General features: G+C 41.6%; 1 protein-coding gene across 2 annotated transcripts; it reads right to left on the reverse strand.

The window, feature by feature from the left end:
* Nucleotides 1–7,119: 7,119 nt before the first annotated feature.
* On the reverse strand, nt 7,120–17,407 carry LOC111854423 (uncharacterized). 2 transcript variants are annotated; one of them, XM_023832352.2, is made up of 4 exons: nt 17,147–17,407; nt 13,795–14,279; nt 8,815–8,916; nt 7,120–8,012 (listed from the first exon to the last, which is right to left on the reverse strand). In XM_023832352.2, exons 1-4 carry the CDS (start codon nt 17,334–17,336, stop codon nt 7,725–7,727), a joined length of 1,065 nt encoding a protein of 354 aa, XP_023688120.2. In that variant the 5' UTR covers nt 17,337–17,407; the 3' UTR covers nt 7,120–7,724. The 2 variants fall into 2 exon arrangements, with proteins under 2 accessions (XP_023688120.2, XP_023688119.2); XM_023832351.2 differs by lacking the exons at nt 7,120–8,012; nt 8,815–8,916 and having other exon boundaries at nt 11,393–14,279.
* Nucleotides 17,408–17,649: the final 242 nt, after the last annotated feature.

Below are 17,649 nucleotides of genomic sequence, written 5' to 3' on the forward strand. Positions count from 1 at the left end.
ACCCCCATCCTCCCAGTGGCAAAACCCGGCACGGGCAAATATCGGATGGCCCACGACTTGCGTGCCATAAACAACCTCCTGCTGACCCCTACTGTTCCAGTTCCGAACCCATATGTTGCCCTAACTAATCTGACCCCGCAACAAAAATGGTTCACATGCATTGATCTGGCAAATGCCTTTTTCTGTTTGCCCCTAGCAGAGGAGTGTAGGGAAATATTCTCCTTCACTTACAGGGGCTGTCAGCTGCGGTACACCAGCCTGCCTCAAGGGTTCGCCCTTTCTCCAGGTATCTTTAACCAGGTCCTGAAGCAGGCTTTGCAGGGGTGTCCTCTCCCGGACGGTGTCACCCTCGTCCAATACGTGGATGATCTTTAGATCGCGGCCCCAACAGCGGAGGCGGCCCTACAGGCCACCCAGTCAGTGCTGCGCCTTCTGTCAGAAAAAGGCTTTAAGGTCAGTAAAGACAAATTGCAGATTGCTAGGACAGCAGTGACCTTCCTAGGACGAGGGCTGTCGGGGGCAGGAACAGGCCTCTCCCCAGCTCATCGGTCGGCTATCTTGCATTACCCAAAGCCCATCACGGTAAAAGACATGTTATCTTTCCTAGGGCTCACAGGTTACAGTCGCACCTACACTCCAGATTACACGGGGCTCACACAGCCCCTGAGGGCGCTTGTCCGAGAACACGGCCTACGTAACCTCAGGGCGCCCCTTAACTGGGACCAAGCATCTGAGGAGGCGTTTATCACCTTAAAGCAGAGGCTAGCACAGGCCGCGGACCTAGCCCTCTCAGATTAATCTCTCCCATTTCACTTGGATGTTTCTGAAACAGGAGAGGTCGTCAACGGCATCCTGTTTCAGAAAAACTCGATACTACAGAAAAAAGACACGCCGCATACACAAGGCATGCGGTGGGAGTGGCCAAAATTATTCAGGAAACAGCACACATAGTGATGGGACATCCGCTGCACATTCTGACCTCGCACTAGTGTGGTGGCTTATGTGAATTCACAGACGTTTACCATGACGTCACTCAGGCAACAGAGACTTAGTAAAATACTAGAGGCACCTAACCTGAATTTTTCTCATGAAGGGATCAACATGGCAGACCACATGAGCGGGGGAGAACCGCACGAGTGTGAGTACCGAGTTCAGAAGGAGGAGAAACTCAGACCAGACTTAGGTGCAGGAAAAATAGAGGATTGGTTCACAGATGGGTGTTGTTTTAGAACAGACACAGGAGGTTTGCAGGCAGGGTATGCAGTGGTGGCCAGGATTATGTAACCTTGAAGGCAGACAGACTGGGGGGAGGCCAGTCAGCCCAGAGAGCCGAGGTGATAGCGGTTATCGAGGCCCTGAAACTAGCAGAAGGAGGGGCTGTGGCAGAGTAAGGAAGGGAAGCCAGCCCTTCCCCCAGGCCTTCGCCAGACAATCTTGGCAGAAGCCCACAGGGCGGGTCATGCAGGGGTGAGACAAATGTTAGAGAATCTGACAAGCTGGTGGCATCCATTTATGAAAGAGATGTTGTGGGGATATGTACGGAGTTGCGCTACCTGTACCTTGTATAACTCACGACCCACCGTCAAGCCTGAGAAAGGGCAGTTTCCAATGTGCACCAGGTCAGGGGAAGAAATCATTATAGATTATACAGAGATGGTGATTCCAGTGAGAGGGTTCAGATATGTGTTGATGTGTGTGGACGCATTCTCAGGGTGGCCAGAAGCATGGCCCACAAAGAAGGAGGATGGGGTATCCGTAATAAAGTTTCTGATCAATCAGTATATACCACGACACGGGTTTCCCAACAGGATTCGGTCAGACAATGGGTCCCACTTTAAGAACGAGGACCTCCGGACGGTGGAGAAAGCTTTGGGATTGAGACATGCGTTCGGAACTGTGTATCATCCGCAGTCCCAGGGAAAAGTGGAGCGAATGAACCAAACAATAAAACAAAAATTGGCCAAAATCTGCGAGCAGACCAAAATGGATTGGGTTGACGCTTTACCACTGGCAATGATGTCAGTGAGGTCTTCCATAAACAGGGGGACCGGGTTCACCCCCTTTGAGCTTCAGACAGGCTGGCAGTTCCCAGGACCCCAGAAAGGGTTAACCTGGACCCCTGACGAGAAGGGGGAGCAAAATCCTAGGGCATATTATGATTGTTTGCAAGGTCTCGTTGCAGATTTTTCTAAACAGATCCAGGAGGCGAGACCAGAGAACCAGCAGGCCAAACCACACACGGCAGAGTGGGTCCTCCTGAAAGTCATCAAATGGAAGTGGTCAGAGCCCAGGTGGACGGGCCCCTTCCAGGTCACTGAGAGGACGTCAGACGCGGTTCGTCTGAAAGGCAAAGGCGACACGTGGTTTCACTGGAGCCAGTGCGCGGCTGCGGAGGAGCCAGGGAGAACCACAGCAGAGATCCAGGAGGCCTTGAGGGAAGGAACCCAGAGCGTCAGTTCGGCCGAACTAGACACAACTCAGGTCTCAACAGAAGGGGCAGAATAATCCCCTGACCTGAGCAACCAGAGCAGGGTAGTCCACCCCTGCTCCATTGACCAGAAAGAACAAAAGCACCTCATCCACCGCCAGACAACACTAGGACCAGGATGAAGATCGAGATAAAAAGGGGAATGTTGGGGGAAACAAGTGTGTTATGTGTGATGCTTAAAATGCTTAAAGTGTTAATGATTAGTGGTTTGTGAGCCATGCCAGCCATGGACCCCGAAGGGGGACCGCGCCTGTGGCGGGCTGGGAGTGGAATTTCCCTGAAGCTCAGGGTTTTTGCCCTCCTTCCTAGGCTGGATGGACAGGATTGTGTGTGGAACTCTTTGGAGTCCTAAAGGGGGGAGTGTGCACTATGTTCGGGGAAGTATGCTGTACTTGCATTCCTAATAACACAGCATCAGATGGCTCAGTGACCAGAGCACTCGAGGGTCTCTGGACCCTCTCCAAAACGATGCATGCACACTCCAGGATCAATAACATCTGGGATGCTTGGCTGACCTCGGTGTTCGGACAGTGGAAAGGCTTAATGGGCTCGCTTTTATTATCCTTTGCTACTTTTGCTGCAATTTTAGTTACTTGTGGGGGTTGTTATATTCCCTGCCTGCGCGCACTGTCAGTTCGTCTCATCACTACCGTGAGAGAGAAGCGGGATGACACCTATGCGCAGATGATGCCTCTCCTGCCTGTCGGGCCGGAGATGGGCAAAGGTCATTTGGACAGCTTTGATCTACACCTCCCCCGCCAATAGGGTGATCTCCTAGTGGAGATCAAAAAGGGGGAATGCAAAATTTCATAAATAAGGCAAAATATTAATAATCAGCATAATCAGGATGATCTCCTTGTGGACATCAAAAGGGGGAATTGTGGGATTCAATAGAATTATAAAGAACATACAATGAATAGAGGAAAAGGAGAATATAGCTTAAAGCAGGGCATGATGAAGGGGGGGGGGGTTCATTCTAAAAAATGCAGTTAACTGAAACGAGAACTGACTGGTGCCGGCAGGGCAAGGTTACCTAATCGGGACCGATAGAGGGAGCGACAGAGAATGTCAGCGGCCCTTACGTATCTGTAGCCTTCCACAAGGACAAGTACTAACCGACTAACTAGAGTAAATATCAAACATGTGGTTGTCACGTAGACGGAAGATACCGAGAGAGGGGGGAAGATGCCCAAAGGGCTTTAAAAGGGATACAGCTGATACATATGGCAGAGCTTCCTCCTGTACATGCTGAATGTATGTCAGACGGCCGCTCCCGGATTGCAATCTGTCAGACAATAAACTGGTGACCTGCAACTTCTCCACGTGTCAGCTGTGAATCTCTTGACCTGGTGGAGACGGCGTACTCCAACACTTTTAATAGTGTAACATTTCACGTCCAATAACCATTACTGGGTTTAAACCTTTGTGTTGTGTTTACCAGACTGACAGACAGAGTAATAGCTTTATGATCTGTAAGTATGGAGGATTAAATTTTCACATCCAAGATACATTGGTCTAATTCATTAGAGATGAGCCAATAGTCAATCCTTGACTGCTTAGAAAAATCTTTGTTGCACCAAGTGAATTGTAGTTTCCCTTGGTTTCTTTTCCTCCATATATCACAGCAATTAAATCTTAAACATATACTGTTAGATTCCCCAAAAGAGCCTCAAAATCTTGGAGAGGAGCAATCAATCATTGGATCATTGACTGAATTCCAATCACCACCTAAAATTAGCTGAGCATTAGTAAAGATTATCAGAAGTGGCTATTTCCTTTTCAAACTCCCAAAAAAGAATTTTGTTTCTTTGACTGTCATTGTACCCATAGATATTGCCCAAAATAAAAACATTAGCAACCAAAAGTAATCATCTCCCAAAATCATGAGTGATACAATTCAGTATTTTCCCTTTAAATGTACCTTTGAAAATAGCCACTCCAGCAGAATTGTTGCTAACATAAGAGATCCAGATATCATCACCCCATTGATTTTTCCAAAAACCAAAGTCGGAAGCTGATGCATGAGTCTCTTGTAAAAAAAAAAAAAAAAAATCAGCCTTGAAATTCTTACAAAACAAAAAAACAGCTTTCCTTTTTAACAGGCTACGTACTGTATACCCCTTACATTAATAGAACAGACTGAAAATGATATTTTGTATAAGAATAAACAAGAATATATAGAAAAAAACAGCTAGTTTCCACAGTAACAGAAGACACACTGGTTTTCAGCTACCCAATAACCATACCGTACCAGAAAACGAGTAGGCTAGGCCAATCAAAAACCTTTAACCTAGAAAGAATTTTTCACCATTGTAACAACTTACAACTTAAGCTCTTTACCATCAATTATGGCTTTGGCACCCATGAAGAATGCCTTCCTTCCCCCTTTCCTTGCTGCGTCTACCTTAGGCTACAGTTTATTCCGTGTTTCTTTGTCCTTTGCCATCAGATCGTCGCCGAAGTGAAGTTTCTGGGATTTCAGAAATTCTGAAGTTTTTGCATTTTTCCATATTTTTTCTTTTGTTGATTGTGAGATAAATCGAGACAGCACTGGACGGGTCCTGCCCTCTTGCTTCCTGCCAATTCTGTGGCTTACGTCCACATGAAGGTGCAGCACTTCACCTACTTCTGGGACAATGGCACGGCAGATGTTGATGAACTTTACTTTGATGTCTTCTCCTTCTTCCTCGGGTAAACCATACAGTCTCAAATTCCACCGCCTCTGATACCTCTCTGTCTTGTTGACCTTATCTTCAATCTCTGAGATCCTCTTCTCATGAATAGTATTAACTGTTTTGACTGTTTGGACGTCTTTCTTCATCTCCTGAATTTCTTGAAAAAGAAATTCGGACTGCTCTTCAACAGACTCTGTATTCTTTGTTATCAACTGTGCAAGACTATTGGTACTTTCTTTAATTTTTATTGCTATCATTCTCATGATATTTTCCTGCAGCTCAGATAAACTAGGTTCACCTTTTCCTTTTTTAGGGTCTGGAGTGCTGGTGATGGTAGTTTGGTAGTGGGAAGGCATCAGCATTGGAGCTTGCATAAGAATGAAAATCAGTTACTGCATCCGTTAAACTATTTCCATGCATTTCTCTAAATGTTGTTTACTTGTTTTTCACTGTACCTTGTCTCGTCCTTTTTTCTCAGCCATTGTGTTCCGACATGGCTATTGTCACTTTAATATAATACTTACTAGCAGCGGCTATTCAGAGCTCGCAGGCCTTCAACGTATTCGGTAGAGAAGGAATACAGTTCTGCATCCAAAGATCTGCTGAATGGTAGATGTTATTAATGACTAAGGTTTATCAAAGCCAAATTTGCTTAGGGTAACATTGTTAATTAGGTATTAGGTGAGAAAACCAGAAGATCCTGGTTCAGCCCCACAAAGACACGACTGTACCGGCCGGCATCTTGAACCGCCCCACGAAGTTACATTTTCCGTAGGTGTAACATTTTTGGTAGTGACAAACGCTAATCAAGTAAGAAAAGGTAAAATTAGGAAGAATACTTAGAGTTCACAGGGTCTCAGGTGCATCTGCCACGAATACAGCTATAAGATGTTAAACTGATCGCAGATGTATTTTCCCTAATGAAATGGTCCAGACAAGCAAGTACAGCCACTCTGAATACTAGTAAATTATATTTTTATGTAATTCCTTAACATATTTTATTGTGTAATGCTTACCTGGGGGGTACTCCATGAAGGAGGATTTCTTGCTTAGCCAGATAACTTCTTGGATTTAAGGTAGTCTGGGCTAAATGGACTTTATTTTCATTCCCCTACATTTAGCCCAGACTACCTTAAATCCGACAAGTTATCCGGCTAAGCAAGAAATCCTGCTTCATGGAACAGCCCCCTGGATAAGGATGGAAAGCATAGTCATGATCCTTTGCCACTGCATCAGGAGGTAGTGCCCCCTCTGTATTGCCCCCTGGAGTAAACGTCTCTTGAAAGTCATCCAGGGCAGCACAAACAACTCGCTGCCGAACTTGCCAGCCCCTTTCAAGAATTGTCGAATATGTTGATACATTTTTGATAAACATTTTCAGTCCCGTAAATATCTCAAATGTTTTACATTATACAGGTCAAATTATTGCTGTCAAAAATCAATACCTGGATGTTTTATATGTATGAATGGAAAAAAAGCAAATGCAAAATAAATATTCCGAGCTCACATTTTTTATTTAGATACAGCTGGTAACCAGGAGGATTCCACATGAGGTAAATGCGGGGGCATGGCACACAGGAGGAGCAGCACAATCAGGGCATAACAAGGAGCATTAGAAGCAGCAAATTATCAAAATTATTATTTGGCAAATCAGCTATGGTATATCTACAATTGGATTCACCCAAACCACCAGAAAAGCTCATGGTTAGAAATAAAACAATAAGAATGTAAAGTAATTTTAATCTCAATACTACTATAAAACACCATAGTAGTCTCAATAACACCATAATTGTGACAACTCTGGCAGCCTGGTGGAAAAATCAACAAAAACTTTAAACATACGCTGTAAAATGAAACTCCAATGTAGAATCATTCATCTTTAAATTTAAACACAGGTGTAGGTTTGTTTTCAGTGTTGAAAGGGGTCAAATGAGCCCCAACCCCGCCCCCCCCCTAAATGCAAACGGTACTCCCACAATAGCCAAATCTACACTCTTGAATCCAAATGACACATCCCCAGATGATCCAAATCCATGCCAGAGTTTCTGAACTTTCACGAATACCACTAAACAGACATAAAACAGTTTGCAGTGAAACTTTATTTAAGAATTAGCTTCAGTCTGGATTTTTTCTAGTTGTTTTTAACTTTTAAGTTTGGAAATGAATAACACTTAATTTTGTAGACATGGATGAAGGACAGCATGCATTTGCGTGTTCAACATAGCAGAGTATTAATAACATCCTATTAATAGCATTATTCATAGACTAATGACCAGAATAGAATCTATTACATTGTAACCATGATCGAACTTGATTTTAATGCTGTAAAACAAATATTTTAACATTTGGACATACACTGCCATTGGCTACATAAAAATATAACCTTAAGTTCACTGAGGAGTTGAAGTTACTGTTTGTTCTGTAAACATTACATAAGTTTGAAAATGTAACATACGTTGCATTATAAAAATGGAAGAACAAAAAATGTCCTAATTTCCCAAATAATCCCTTCAAACAGAATTCAGCAACAGCCTCTTTGTTGAATTTCCTGGACATTGGTTTTACCTTTTATGAAAATTGGCAAAGCACCCAGGGCACAAAGCAACAAGACACTGCATGCAGGCATACTTTGTTTTTCGTCTGCATGCACGATCGTGGCACCTCTTTGCATTTTTCGCTTCAGTAAGCCGAGGCCAGTGGTTTCCAGGGCCAAATCTCATCTCAGGGGGCACCTTAGACACAAGTCTCCGTTTCAGAGCTGCTGGGGTTGCTCTGGGTTTTTCTCTTTTGTGCATCTCAATGGAACCTGCATTGATTAATGCATGAGCTACAGATGCCTTGAAGTCCAACTGAAATGAAAAGATCATAGTGACAAAGAGGTCAAATTCTGCTCTGTAGTCTCTTCTTCATAAGTGTTTTTATGTCTCTCAGTTAAAATTTGTATGGTTTAAACTGGTTTCATATTGAGGAGAACACACAGAGTCAGGGGTGTCATTAGACCTATTTTATGGGTCCCCCCCCCCCCCCCATAAATGAGTATTTATTGGATTAAGTCATGAATAGCTTTTTCTATAATATACAATATATAAGTTTGCCATCGGCCCCCATAGTAAAGACTCAGCTCCGTATCATAAGAACATAAGAACATAAGAAATATACAAACGAGAGGAGGCCATTCGGCCCATCGAGCTCGCTTGGGGAGAACTTAACTAATAGCTCAGAGTTGTTAAAATCTTATCTAGCTCTGATTTAAAGGAACCCAAGGATTCAGCTTGCACTACGTTATCAGGAAGACTATTCCATACTCTGACTACACGCTGTGTAAAGAAGTGCTTCCTTAAATCCAGTTTGAAATGTTCTCCCGCTAATTTCCACCTATGGCCACGAGTTCTTGTATTTGAACTAATGCTGAAGTAACTATTCGGTTGAACAGCATCCATTCATCTCTAACTATGCCCCTGAACACAGTAATGCCTTTATCTGTCATTGCTCACTGTGTTTCTCATGGAATTAACTAAAAGCAAAAAATTTCCTGTGATTGAGTAATACAGTGTTCAGTTACTTTCAGGAGACAACCTATACTGACAAATACTTAAAGGATTGCAAATACAAATGCAGAATATACATTTTTGAATTTTTTTGCATCAGTACCTGTGCAGTATTAGATGCGAAGGCTGGTCTTTCCTCCACCATTGCAATTAACGAGGTACAAGGGACATGCTGCGATCCACCAACCACTGGGATGTCACACACCTAGGTATTTGAAATGTAAATGAAAAACTCCATGACTGTATTGCCTTGGACCACAAAAACATCACTCCCCCTATGCTGAAAGTATAGACTGAGAACTCAAAAATTATTGGCAAGTTAAAATTAAAAAAGAATTACAGTCATGTTCAGTTTATCCTGCCCAGCAACATCTTGTGCATACAATAAAAAGAGATGAACCACTTAGAACACATCTACAGTTTCCATTGTTAGACAACCCAGTCAATAAGTCTAAAATAAAATCAGAATACATTATATATTTCTTTTTATAATTTTATTTGCACAGTATAGTCTACTCATAGTCGCATTTCACTGTATACCCAATGTACATGTAACTAATAAAACTTTTGACCAGTGTTAATTTTGTCAACAAAAATCTTGACAATAAGTATTCACTGACGACTCCTTATTTCATGACTAAACTGTAATGACAACGGACATAAAAAAAAATGGTTGACAATGAAAATGACAGTTAAGACTATTCCTTATGCTGTAATGAGTAAAGAGGAGATGATATTTTTGGCTCTGTTTGTGCAGACAACCTACATCACACAAGCCATCTCAAAGCATTGGTTGTTACCCTTTTTTTACATCCTGTAGGCGTGCAAGGTGCTGTGACTGGCAAGAGGTTAGGGGAAACCCAAGGGAGGAATTTAGAAAGGTGTAAAAAGTTCAGTTTGTTTATGAACTGCTCTTAGAGTTCAGGGATACACACACACACAGACACACACACGTGCAAGGGTCAACTTGGAGGTATCTTCCTGAAACTGAGCTAAGCAAACTATCTAGTAAACAGAAGGAAAGACACACGCTTAATGCTTGGTCCTAAATGCCACACTAATGTCCCTTTTTTTGTCATTGCAGCAATTTTACTGGATTATGTACTTTCTGTCTGTGAAGGACTATTATAAATTGTGAAGACAGGTTTTGCACACGGTTACATGGGTGTTTGATAGGTGTTTAGATGCCCTAATAACAAAAACTATTACAGTACAAAATGGCCATACAGTTCAATTTGATGGGTGTTTTAATGCCCTAATAACAAGAATGAAACAGGGAAAGGTATGTGTTGTTGATGTATGCAGAAAAAATACAACCTCTGAAGGAAATATGATTATATTGCACTTTTTCTGACAAACTTTATGCATTTCTATATATGAAAGTAGTACAGTAAGTCAGTAACACGTTCTCAGCTTAGATAACTAAGCATCATAGGGTATCCTCATGTAAAAGGCATGCTTGCTTCTCAAGGGAATTTACAGTCCATTTCAGTATCATTAACCTACTTGAGAAAATTATGACTAAAAATTAGACTAAAATTAAACCTGAGTTCCACTGACTAAATCTCAAGTAAAACAAAACAAGACTAAAATATGACTTTAATCCAATTAACATTTTCCATAAGTGACAAACTAAATTTAAAACTCTTGCCAAAATTAGCACTGCTTTTGACTTGATTTGAAAATACTCAGTGTGCATGGAAAATTTGTGAAACTAAATAAGGATCGCAATTAAAATTAAGTTAAATTTACCCGTTATGGTAACATCTTTTGCAGACTCTGAAGAATGAAGCTCCAGGGACACCTCTAGAGACGAGTTTAGATCTAGACACTAGACCTAGACAGGCTTAGAACCTACATGTTGCTTTGGACAAGTGTGAAATAATAACTGTACATAACAATGGAATAGAGGTACCCACTGCAGCACCATTCCATCACTCTTCCCACTGCCTAACCTGATCCAAGGACCTGGAGCTTATTCCAGGCAGCGCAGGGCATAAGTTCATCCATCCATACCTGCTTATCCTCAACAGGGTTGTGGAGGTGCAGAGCCTATCCTGGGCAATACGGGTGCAAGACAGGGACTAACTCAGGTGTGGGGTTCCAACCCATCAAAAGACACACACAGATACAGACTGCAATGTCTGTGTATTTGTGTGCAAGTGTAAACAGAATAGTGATACTTTATTGATCCCCGTGGAGAAATTCTCTTTTTGCCTATCCCAGCTTGCTCCCAGCTTAGGGGTGGGTCAAAGCACAGGGTCATCCAGTGTACAGACCCCCAGGTGCTGGGGGTTAAGGGCCTTGCTCAAGGGTCCACAGACATGTGACAATTCTGCCAAAGCCAGGGGTCAAACTGGCAACTTTCCTACCATATATACAGGGGCTTAGCCTGCTGAGTCACATACTACACCCAATTCTGCATATACCTTCACAGCGGACATTATATGGATAACGTACCATCTTATCACCCTCATTGTCAGCAAATATTTTACAACTCCTGGCCTTTTATACCTGCAAAATAAGACACTGGCAGCATTGTACACATAATACAAAGCACATTGTAGGATTGAATGGATTTTACAGGAGCATCCAAGAAGCTGCAACCTAATCTAAGCCCAAGTTCACTTATCGTGAAATTTGTCTCAGATCACTGTCAAAGAATTCACTCAATTAGCCAATAGAATGAGGATAGTTTATTGAGGCTCAAAAAGCAATGCAAGGAAACGCAAGAAGCCATAACCCATATTCCACACCCCAAAGATTCCCCACACTTGTATTTTCTTGATACATACAGCTCATCATGATACAACACTCTCAACCAATCACATTAACATTCAATATGCTTTAATCACTCAGGGCCCAGTTGTTCAATCAATTTAATCCAGATCAAAGTAATCCGGATTTTGAAATCCCTTGTTTTGCGATCGAGGATTTGGTAATCCATTTTACTTTTATGCTGGTTTTTCCAAAGCAACACTGGATCACTGTTATCCAAATACAGAATTTCCAGGATTACCAAATCCGGTTTATTAGTGCATTAAATGGAACCCACAGTGTAGCCTACTGGCTCTGTCAAGAACAACAGGTAGACCTAAAATACCAGTGGCCACAAATAGCCATTATGTGTTTTAATTTGAACAAACAGAAAACACCACAATAAACCAAAGCAACCTCCAATGTTCTCTCCAAAAGAGGGACAGACTGGCCATGCGGTTAGGGATGCAACTGTAAGACATTACTTCTGACTGATGAATTGAGTAATAGTAATTATTAGGGGTGTAACGATATACTACGCCCATGAGACGAGACACGATATTGGGTTCGCGAGAACATAATATTTTAACAATATTTTAAGGAAAACTTCCTTATATATTACTGGAAAGCAGCCATTTATTTGATTAATTTGAAAGACAAAAAATGCTAAATGCTGCAGATGTATGGTGAAATGTTTTAAATAATCACCATCATCATATGCAGTAAAGAACAGAACAAATATCTAACACCATAAAATATTTCACCACAAACTCAAATGACAGGCTTCTCTGCTATTTCACTTCTTAATTGAACATAATAGAATATAAATAAAACAATATAAATAAACAAAGCTTTTCTTGGTATCATTTAAATAAAGAGTTATGATGGTGCTGTATATGGCTTTGCAAAGTAGCGTTAGCCGCTGTGTACGGCATTATTTTCCAACAATGCCTAGAGATGGTTCGTGTTTTGTCTGTCACCCTTTCCCCGTTTATATATTTCCGGCAGATACCCATAATGCTGCCACACAAAAGATTTAAAAGTGTCTGGGGCATCTACTATGGTAATTTCGTCAGACGCCGACATGCTTACAGCAGCTGATTTGCAGTGCCTTTGCGAGATCGTTTTTCATTTTGACAAGAAATCTAGTCATGTTGTAATATCGCAAGATCTCATGACACCCCTAGTAATTATTGTCATTTTCATTAAAATGCAATGGATAGCAGAACTTTTTGCTTTGATATTGTGCTTGAGTACAGATCTCTCACAAGGATTTTTTTCCCCTCGACTACAGTATATCGAAAGGCTTCATGTCTTATTTCCTACTTTATTTTCACTGCCACTGTCCTAGTTCAACAATTGTACAAAATATAAATTAATCTATACATCAGCAAACATTGCTTTTGTGATCAATTTTCAAGTTTTATTTAATTTTGTGCCAGAAATCCACCCTTATGTTGGGATCAGGGTTATCCTGATTTTTTGGATCAAACATATCCCAATTCAAACACAAACTTTCGAACAACACAAAGTGAAGCTCTGATCCAGATTAAAACCGATATTGGATTAGGTGATCTGATCTGATTTCAGAATCCCTCTTTTCCCTTTGAACAACCCGTTTTCAAGATTCAATCCAATCCATTATCTGAAATCCCACTGGATTACTTTTGAACAACTGGGCCCAGGCGTCCGTCAGAAGAAAGCCTGCACATTTACTGTCATCTCACCATATATGGATACATGCGCACAAATATTTGTGCACCATGCTCCACATGGCTACCATGAAATCTTCTTTTGTCCCCTCAGAAGATGGCACCCGAGGGGACTGTATTTGTCTCCTAATGGGTTGACCAGCACAGCAAAGAGGTGGAATAATGGGCCCCAAACAAATGCCCTACTGTCACTAACGAGTGTGAATAGCTAGATGTCTTTTAAACTGACTTGACTGAATAAAGCGCTTCCCGCAGTAGGGGCAGCCAAATGGTTTCTCCCCTGTGTGGACTCGCAGATGTTCTTTCATGTGTCCTGACTGGGTGAATCGCTTTCCGCAAACCGTGCATCCGAAGGGTTTTTCTCCAGTGTGAATCCGCAGGTGTGCCTTCAGTTTCCCCAAATAGGCAAAGGATTTTCCACACACGCTGCAGCAGTTTTTTTCTTTTCCCGAGTGAGTTCCCTCATGCAGTTTTAACTGAGCCTGTTTTTTAAAACTCTCCCCACATGTAGCACAGGTATACTGTCTCTCACTTTCGTGAACCAACAAATGCAGTTTGAGATCACTCAACTTACTGAAAGTTCTGCCACATCGGAGACAGGAAACTATACTCACTTCTCTACTGGAGTCCTGGTCATTAGGCTCTGGCATTACTCCACCATGGTCCATCCAGTTTCTTTCTGCACAGTTTTTACTTTCAGCAGTATTACTGTTATTATTTACTCTGTTTAGTGGCTGTGAGGCAATGGATTGTTTTTGTATACTGTAATCCAGTTCATCCGGCTCAGACTTAATCTGGTCAGGTAACATATGAGGAAGACACCCCACTTCTTCAGTGTTCTCCTCAAAAGGAAGTGAGGTTTGGAGGATCCTGAGTTCAGAAGGATTTTCAGTACACGTGAGGGCTGATGCCTGCTTGTTCAGGTCCACGACTCCCTGCTCTGGTTTGCTCTCATGCTGCTCGGGGAATTCCTGCTTAATGTCAGTCTGCTGAGGTTCCCTCTCCTCCTCCAAGCCAGAGTTACACTGTTGCTCATGGGGTTGTTGACCTTGAGGAGCCGCTCCAATGGAGACGAGGGGAGCAACATGGTGGACATCATCTGTAGAAGAAGAGAGAGGATATAAAAATAAAGGCTGATTTATACTTCTGCATTGAATCAATACTGTAAGTATGGCATAGCCATGGATCCTACGACATACATTCTAGGGAGGTGCACATGAGGGTAACTACACGTTGCAGTGACGCAGACCACAAGAACTGTAATTGGTCAGTTGGTCCACCTCAGGTGTACATATAACACTGATTGAAAGTGCTGTTTATATCTAGCATTAAATAACCCACCCTAGGCATCATAGGAACAGGTCTACAAAACACTCAAGATGACAGATCCAATTTAACTTACCTCCATTAAGTTTACTCATACTTTAAAAGACTTTTAAAAAGTAGTATAGACACTAACCTTAGTAGGGAAAATGCATAAAGAGTGACTTGGTAGCAGCTCAACATTTTTCCAGATTTGTCTATTGGAAGTTTAGAGCAGCACAAATGTAACCAGGATTCCATATATGGATACTTTTAATTAGAGCTGGGCAACTTGCCCAAAAATATCACCACGATAAAAAAATCATATCTGTTGATATCGATAATTATCGTGATAAAGGTTTCTCTCCAGTTTAAAGGATGATTTTTAAAATCGAAGAAACGAGATGGTTAATCGTAGTTATAAACTATACTTCATCTTCAGAACTTAAACATGTGCTAAACAGTAGTGATGGCCAATATGATGCTTCTGGAACATTTTGCTATATTTTCTGTCCCCACTAGATGGAGCTCTCTGTTAAAAAAAAAAAAAAGGGTTCAAAGCATGCCAAAAATTAAAAAAGCACCACGTGTACCAAATAGCATTTCGCATTTTACAAGTCTGACATAGAATATGAGAATGCCCTACTGCATTCTGTTTTGGTGAAAAATCACAGAGCAGGGACAACGCATGCTGAGGCACACAGTGTGCAGAAGTCACCAACTGTCTGGAGAGTCAATAGCTACAGACCTCCAAACTTCATGAGACCTTCAGATTAGCTCAGGAACAATGCGTAGAGAACTTCATGGAATGGGTTTCCATGGCCGAGCAGCTGCATCCAAGACTTACATTACCAAGTGCAATGCAAAGCGTCGGATGCAGTGGTGTAAAGCGCGCCGCCACTGGACTCTAGAGCAGTGGAGACGTGTTCTCTGGAGTGACGAATTACATTTCTCTGTCTGGCAACCCGATGGATGAGTCTGGGTTTGGCAGTTGCCTGGAGAACTGTACTTGCTTAACTGCATTGTGCCAAATATAAAGTTTGGTGGAGGGGGGATTATGGTGTGCGGTTGTTTTTCGAGGGTTGGGCTTGGCCCCTAAGTTCCAGTGAAAGGTCTCTTAATGCTGCAGCATTTGAAGCCATTTTGGACAACTTCATGCTCCCAACTTTGTGGGTACAGTTTGGGGATGGCCCCTTCATGTTCCAACATGACTGTGCACCAGTGCACAAATCAAGGTCCATAAGGACAAGGATGAGCAAGTCCAGTGTGGAGGAACTTGACTGGCCTGCATAAAGCCCTGACCTCAACCCGACAGAATACCATTGGGATTAGTTGTCAACAGAGTTATCTCCTCGTTTCCCTAGCGCTCAACTTCCACACCTGTGAGTCCATTTAGGTTGTATTTGATTCCAGAGTTTACAGCAGGTTTAACTAGGTAAAAAGATGGTGGGGTGGCTGTACTTTTTGCTGATTAATGTCCGACTCGTTAATTTGGTAATATAGTTTTTATTCGTTAAGGATTCTTTTAATTAGTTTCTGTTCTCCTTTCAGTTTTATTTTACGGTAATAAAACTGGTCCCAACAAGCCCAACGCGCACAAACATACACTGGCACCATCAACGTAGAATAAACCCAGATTTTAGCCTAAACATTTTCTCGAACACTTATTCAATTTTAATTATTAGGTAGCAAGTAGACAACAGGCTTTAATCATTAGTATTTAACAACTGCAAGAACAAAAGATACTAAGAAGCTCTCCGTATTAATGGAAATTTAATAAACAAACATACAACAATTAAGGTGGGGTTTTGCCTATTCTGGCGGTCCATCATCCAGAATAATGCCTGTGTGTTTTCCCTTGAGTTGCTCCTGCATAGCAGTAGTGCCGCCATAGTATGCAATCGAAATTTTGCAGTGTATAAACCACCTTTTTGTTTAGTGATACTTTTAACTACTCACAGAATTACCTGGCAATATTAAAGAAAAACATTTATTACAATGGACTGAAGATGTTTCCAAATCATAAACGATTAGTTTAGACTAGGGTTATTCAACTCACGGTCCTCGAGGTCCGAGCACTGCTGGTTTTCCAGCCTTCCTTTACCTGTCAGTCAGGTGTAAAGCCTCTGACCAATCAGAATCAGTAATTATTAAACAACTACCTGGGAGAACTGAAAACACGGCCTGGATTTTGAATCGAAATCCAGAGTTGAAGAACCCTGGTTTAGACAGTGTATTCATAACAGAATGGAGGTATACACATTTTCAAGGACCAGAACAAAATAATGTTATGTTGATTTTTGCAGCATAATTCTCAGAACCGATGCGACTATTGTCAAATAATCAAGCGAAGGGATTTTATTTAACCTTCAGTGCAAATATTAAACAGCGCAATACTGAGGAGCCCAGGGCCTGCCTTACCTTTTCCGGGGCATTAGGCGAAGTAACTAACTTTAGTGAAAAAATGAGCTTGCAGTCCACCTTCCTCTATGATGAATACGTTTTAAAAGACATAAAACAGCAACATCATCAATAAATAATAATAATAATTATTATTATAATCTGTTCTTTCCATAGCGCCTACTAGATCCAACTACTTTTGAATTTGGACTTCGTCTTCTCCCAGTAGTGCTTATTTAAATACTATTAAAATAATTTACTCACCCAAAAATTCAAGATTTGCTTGGACCCCGATCTCTCGAAGCCTCCGTCGAAGTTCCTCGTTTTCCTTAATCGTTCGAGCAGTTTCTTTCTGGTACTCCGAAATCGTATTTCCCACTACTTCTAGTATCTCTCGAGCTGCCACCATTAAACGCTCAGTTAAATAAGCGTTTAAATTCTGCAATCTTGTCATTTTAATATTTTGAATGTAGTGTACCAGCGTCTAAGCAAAGCAGTGCGAAGCTGGCAAGAAAAAGGGAGAGACTTCCGGTTGCTATTCTTACTTACTGTGTCAAAATAAAAGTTCAGTTTTCATACGCAATTAATGCATTTGACTGTAGTTACGTTTATGTATAAGTATTAATAAATTAGGAAAATTGTACATTTACCATATTTTATACTATATATAAATATATATATATGCAGTGGCGGTTTTTGATATGGGCGACATGGGCCGCTGCCCAGGACGGCATCATGGGCATCGGCAAAAATGTTTTTTGTTTGTT

Source organism: Paramormyrops kingsleyae, chromosome 8 (genome assembly GCF_048594095.1).
Source record: "Paramormyrops kingsleyae isolate MSU_618 chromosome 8, PKINGS_0.4, whole genome shotgun sequence".
Classification (NCBI taxonomy): Eukaryota; Metazoa; Chordata; class Actinopteri; order Osteoglossiformes; family Mormyridae; genus Paramormyrops; species Paramormyrops kingsleyae.

Bases quoted from the DNA above. Each gene is read 5' to 3' on its own strand.
- LOC111854423 (XM_023832351.2), bottom strand. From the start codon at position 17,336: ATGACAAGATTGCAGAATTTAAACGCTTATTTAACTGAGCGTTTAATG. The intron at 14,280-17,146 runs GTGAGTAAATTA...CTTCTTCTACAG, and splicing joins AGCAAATCTTGAATTTTTGG to ATGATGTCCACCATGTTGCT.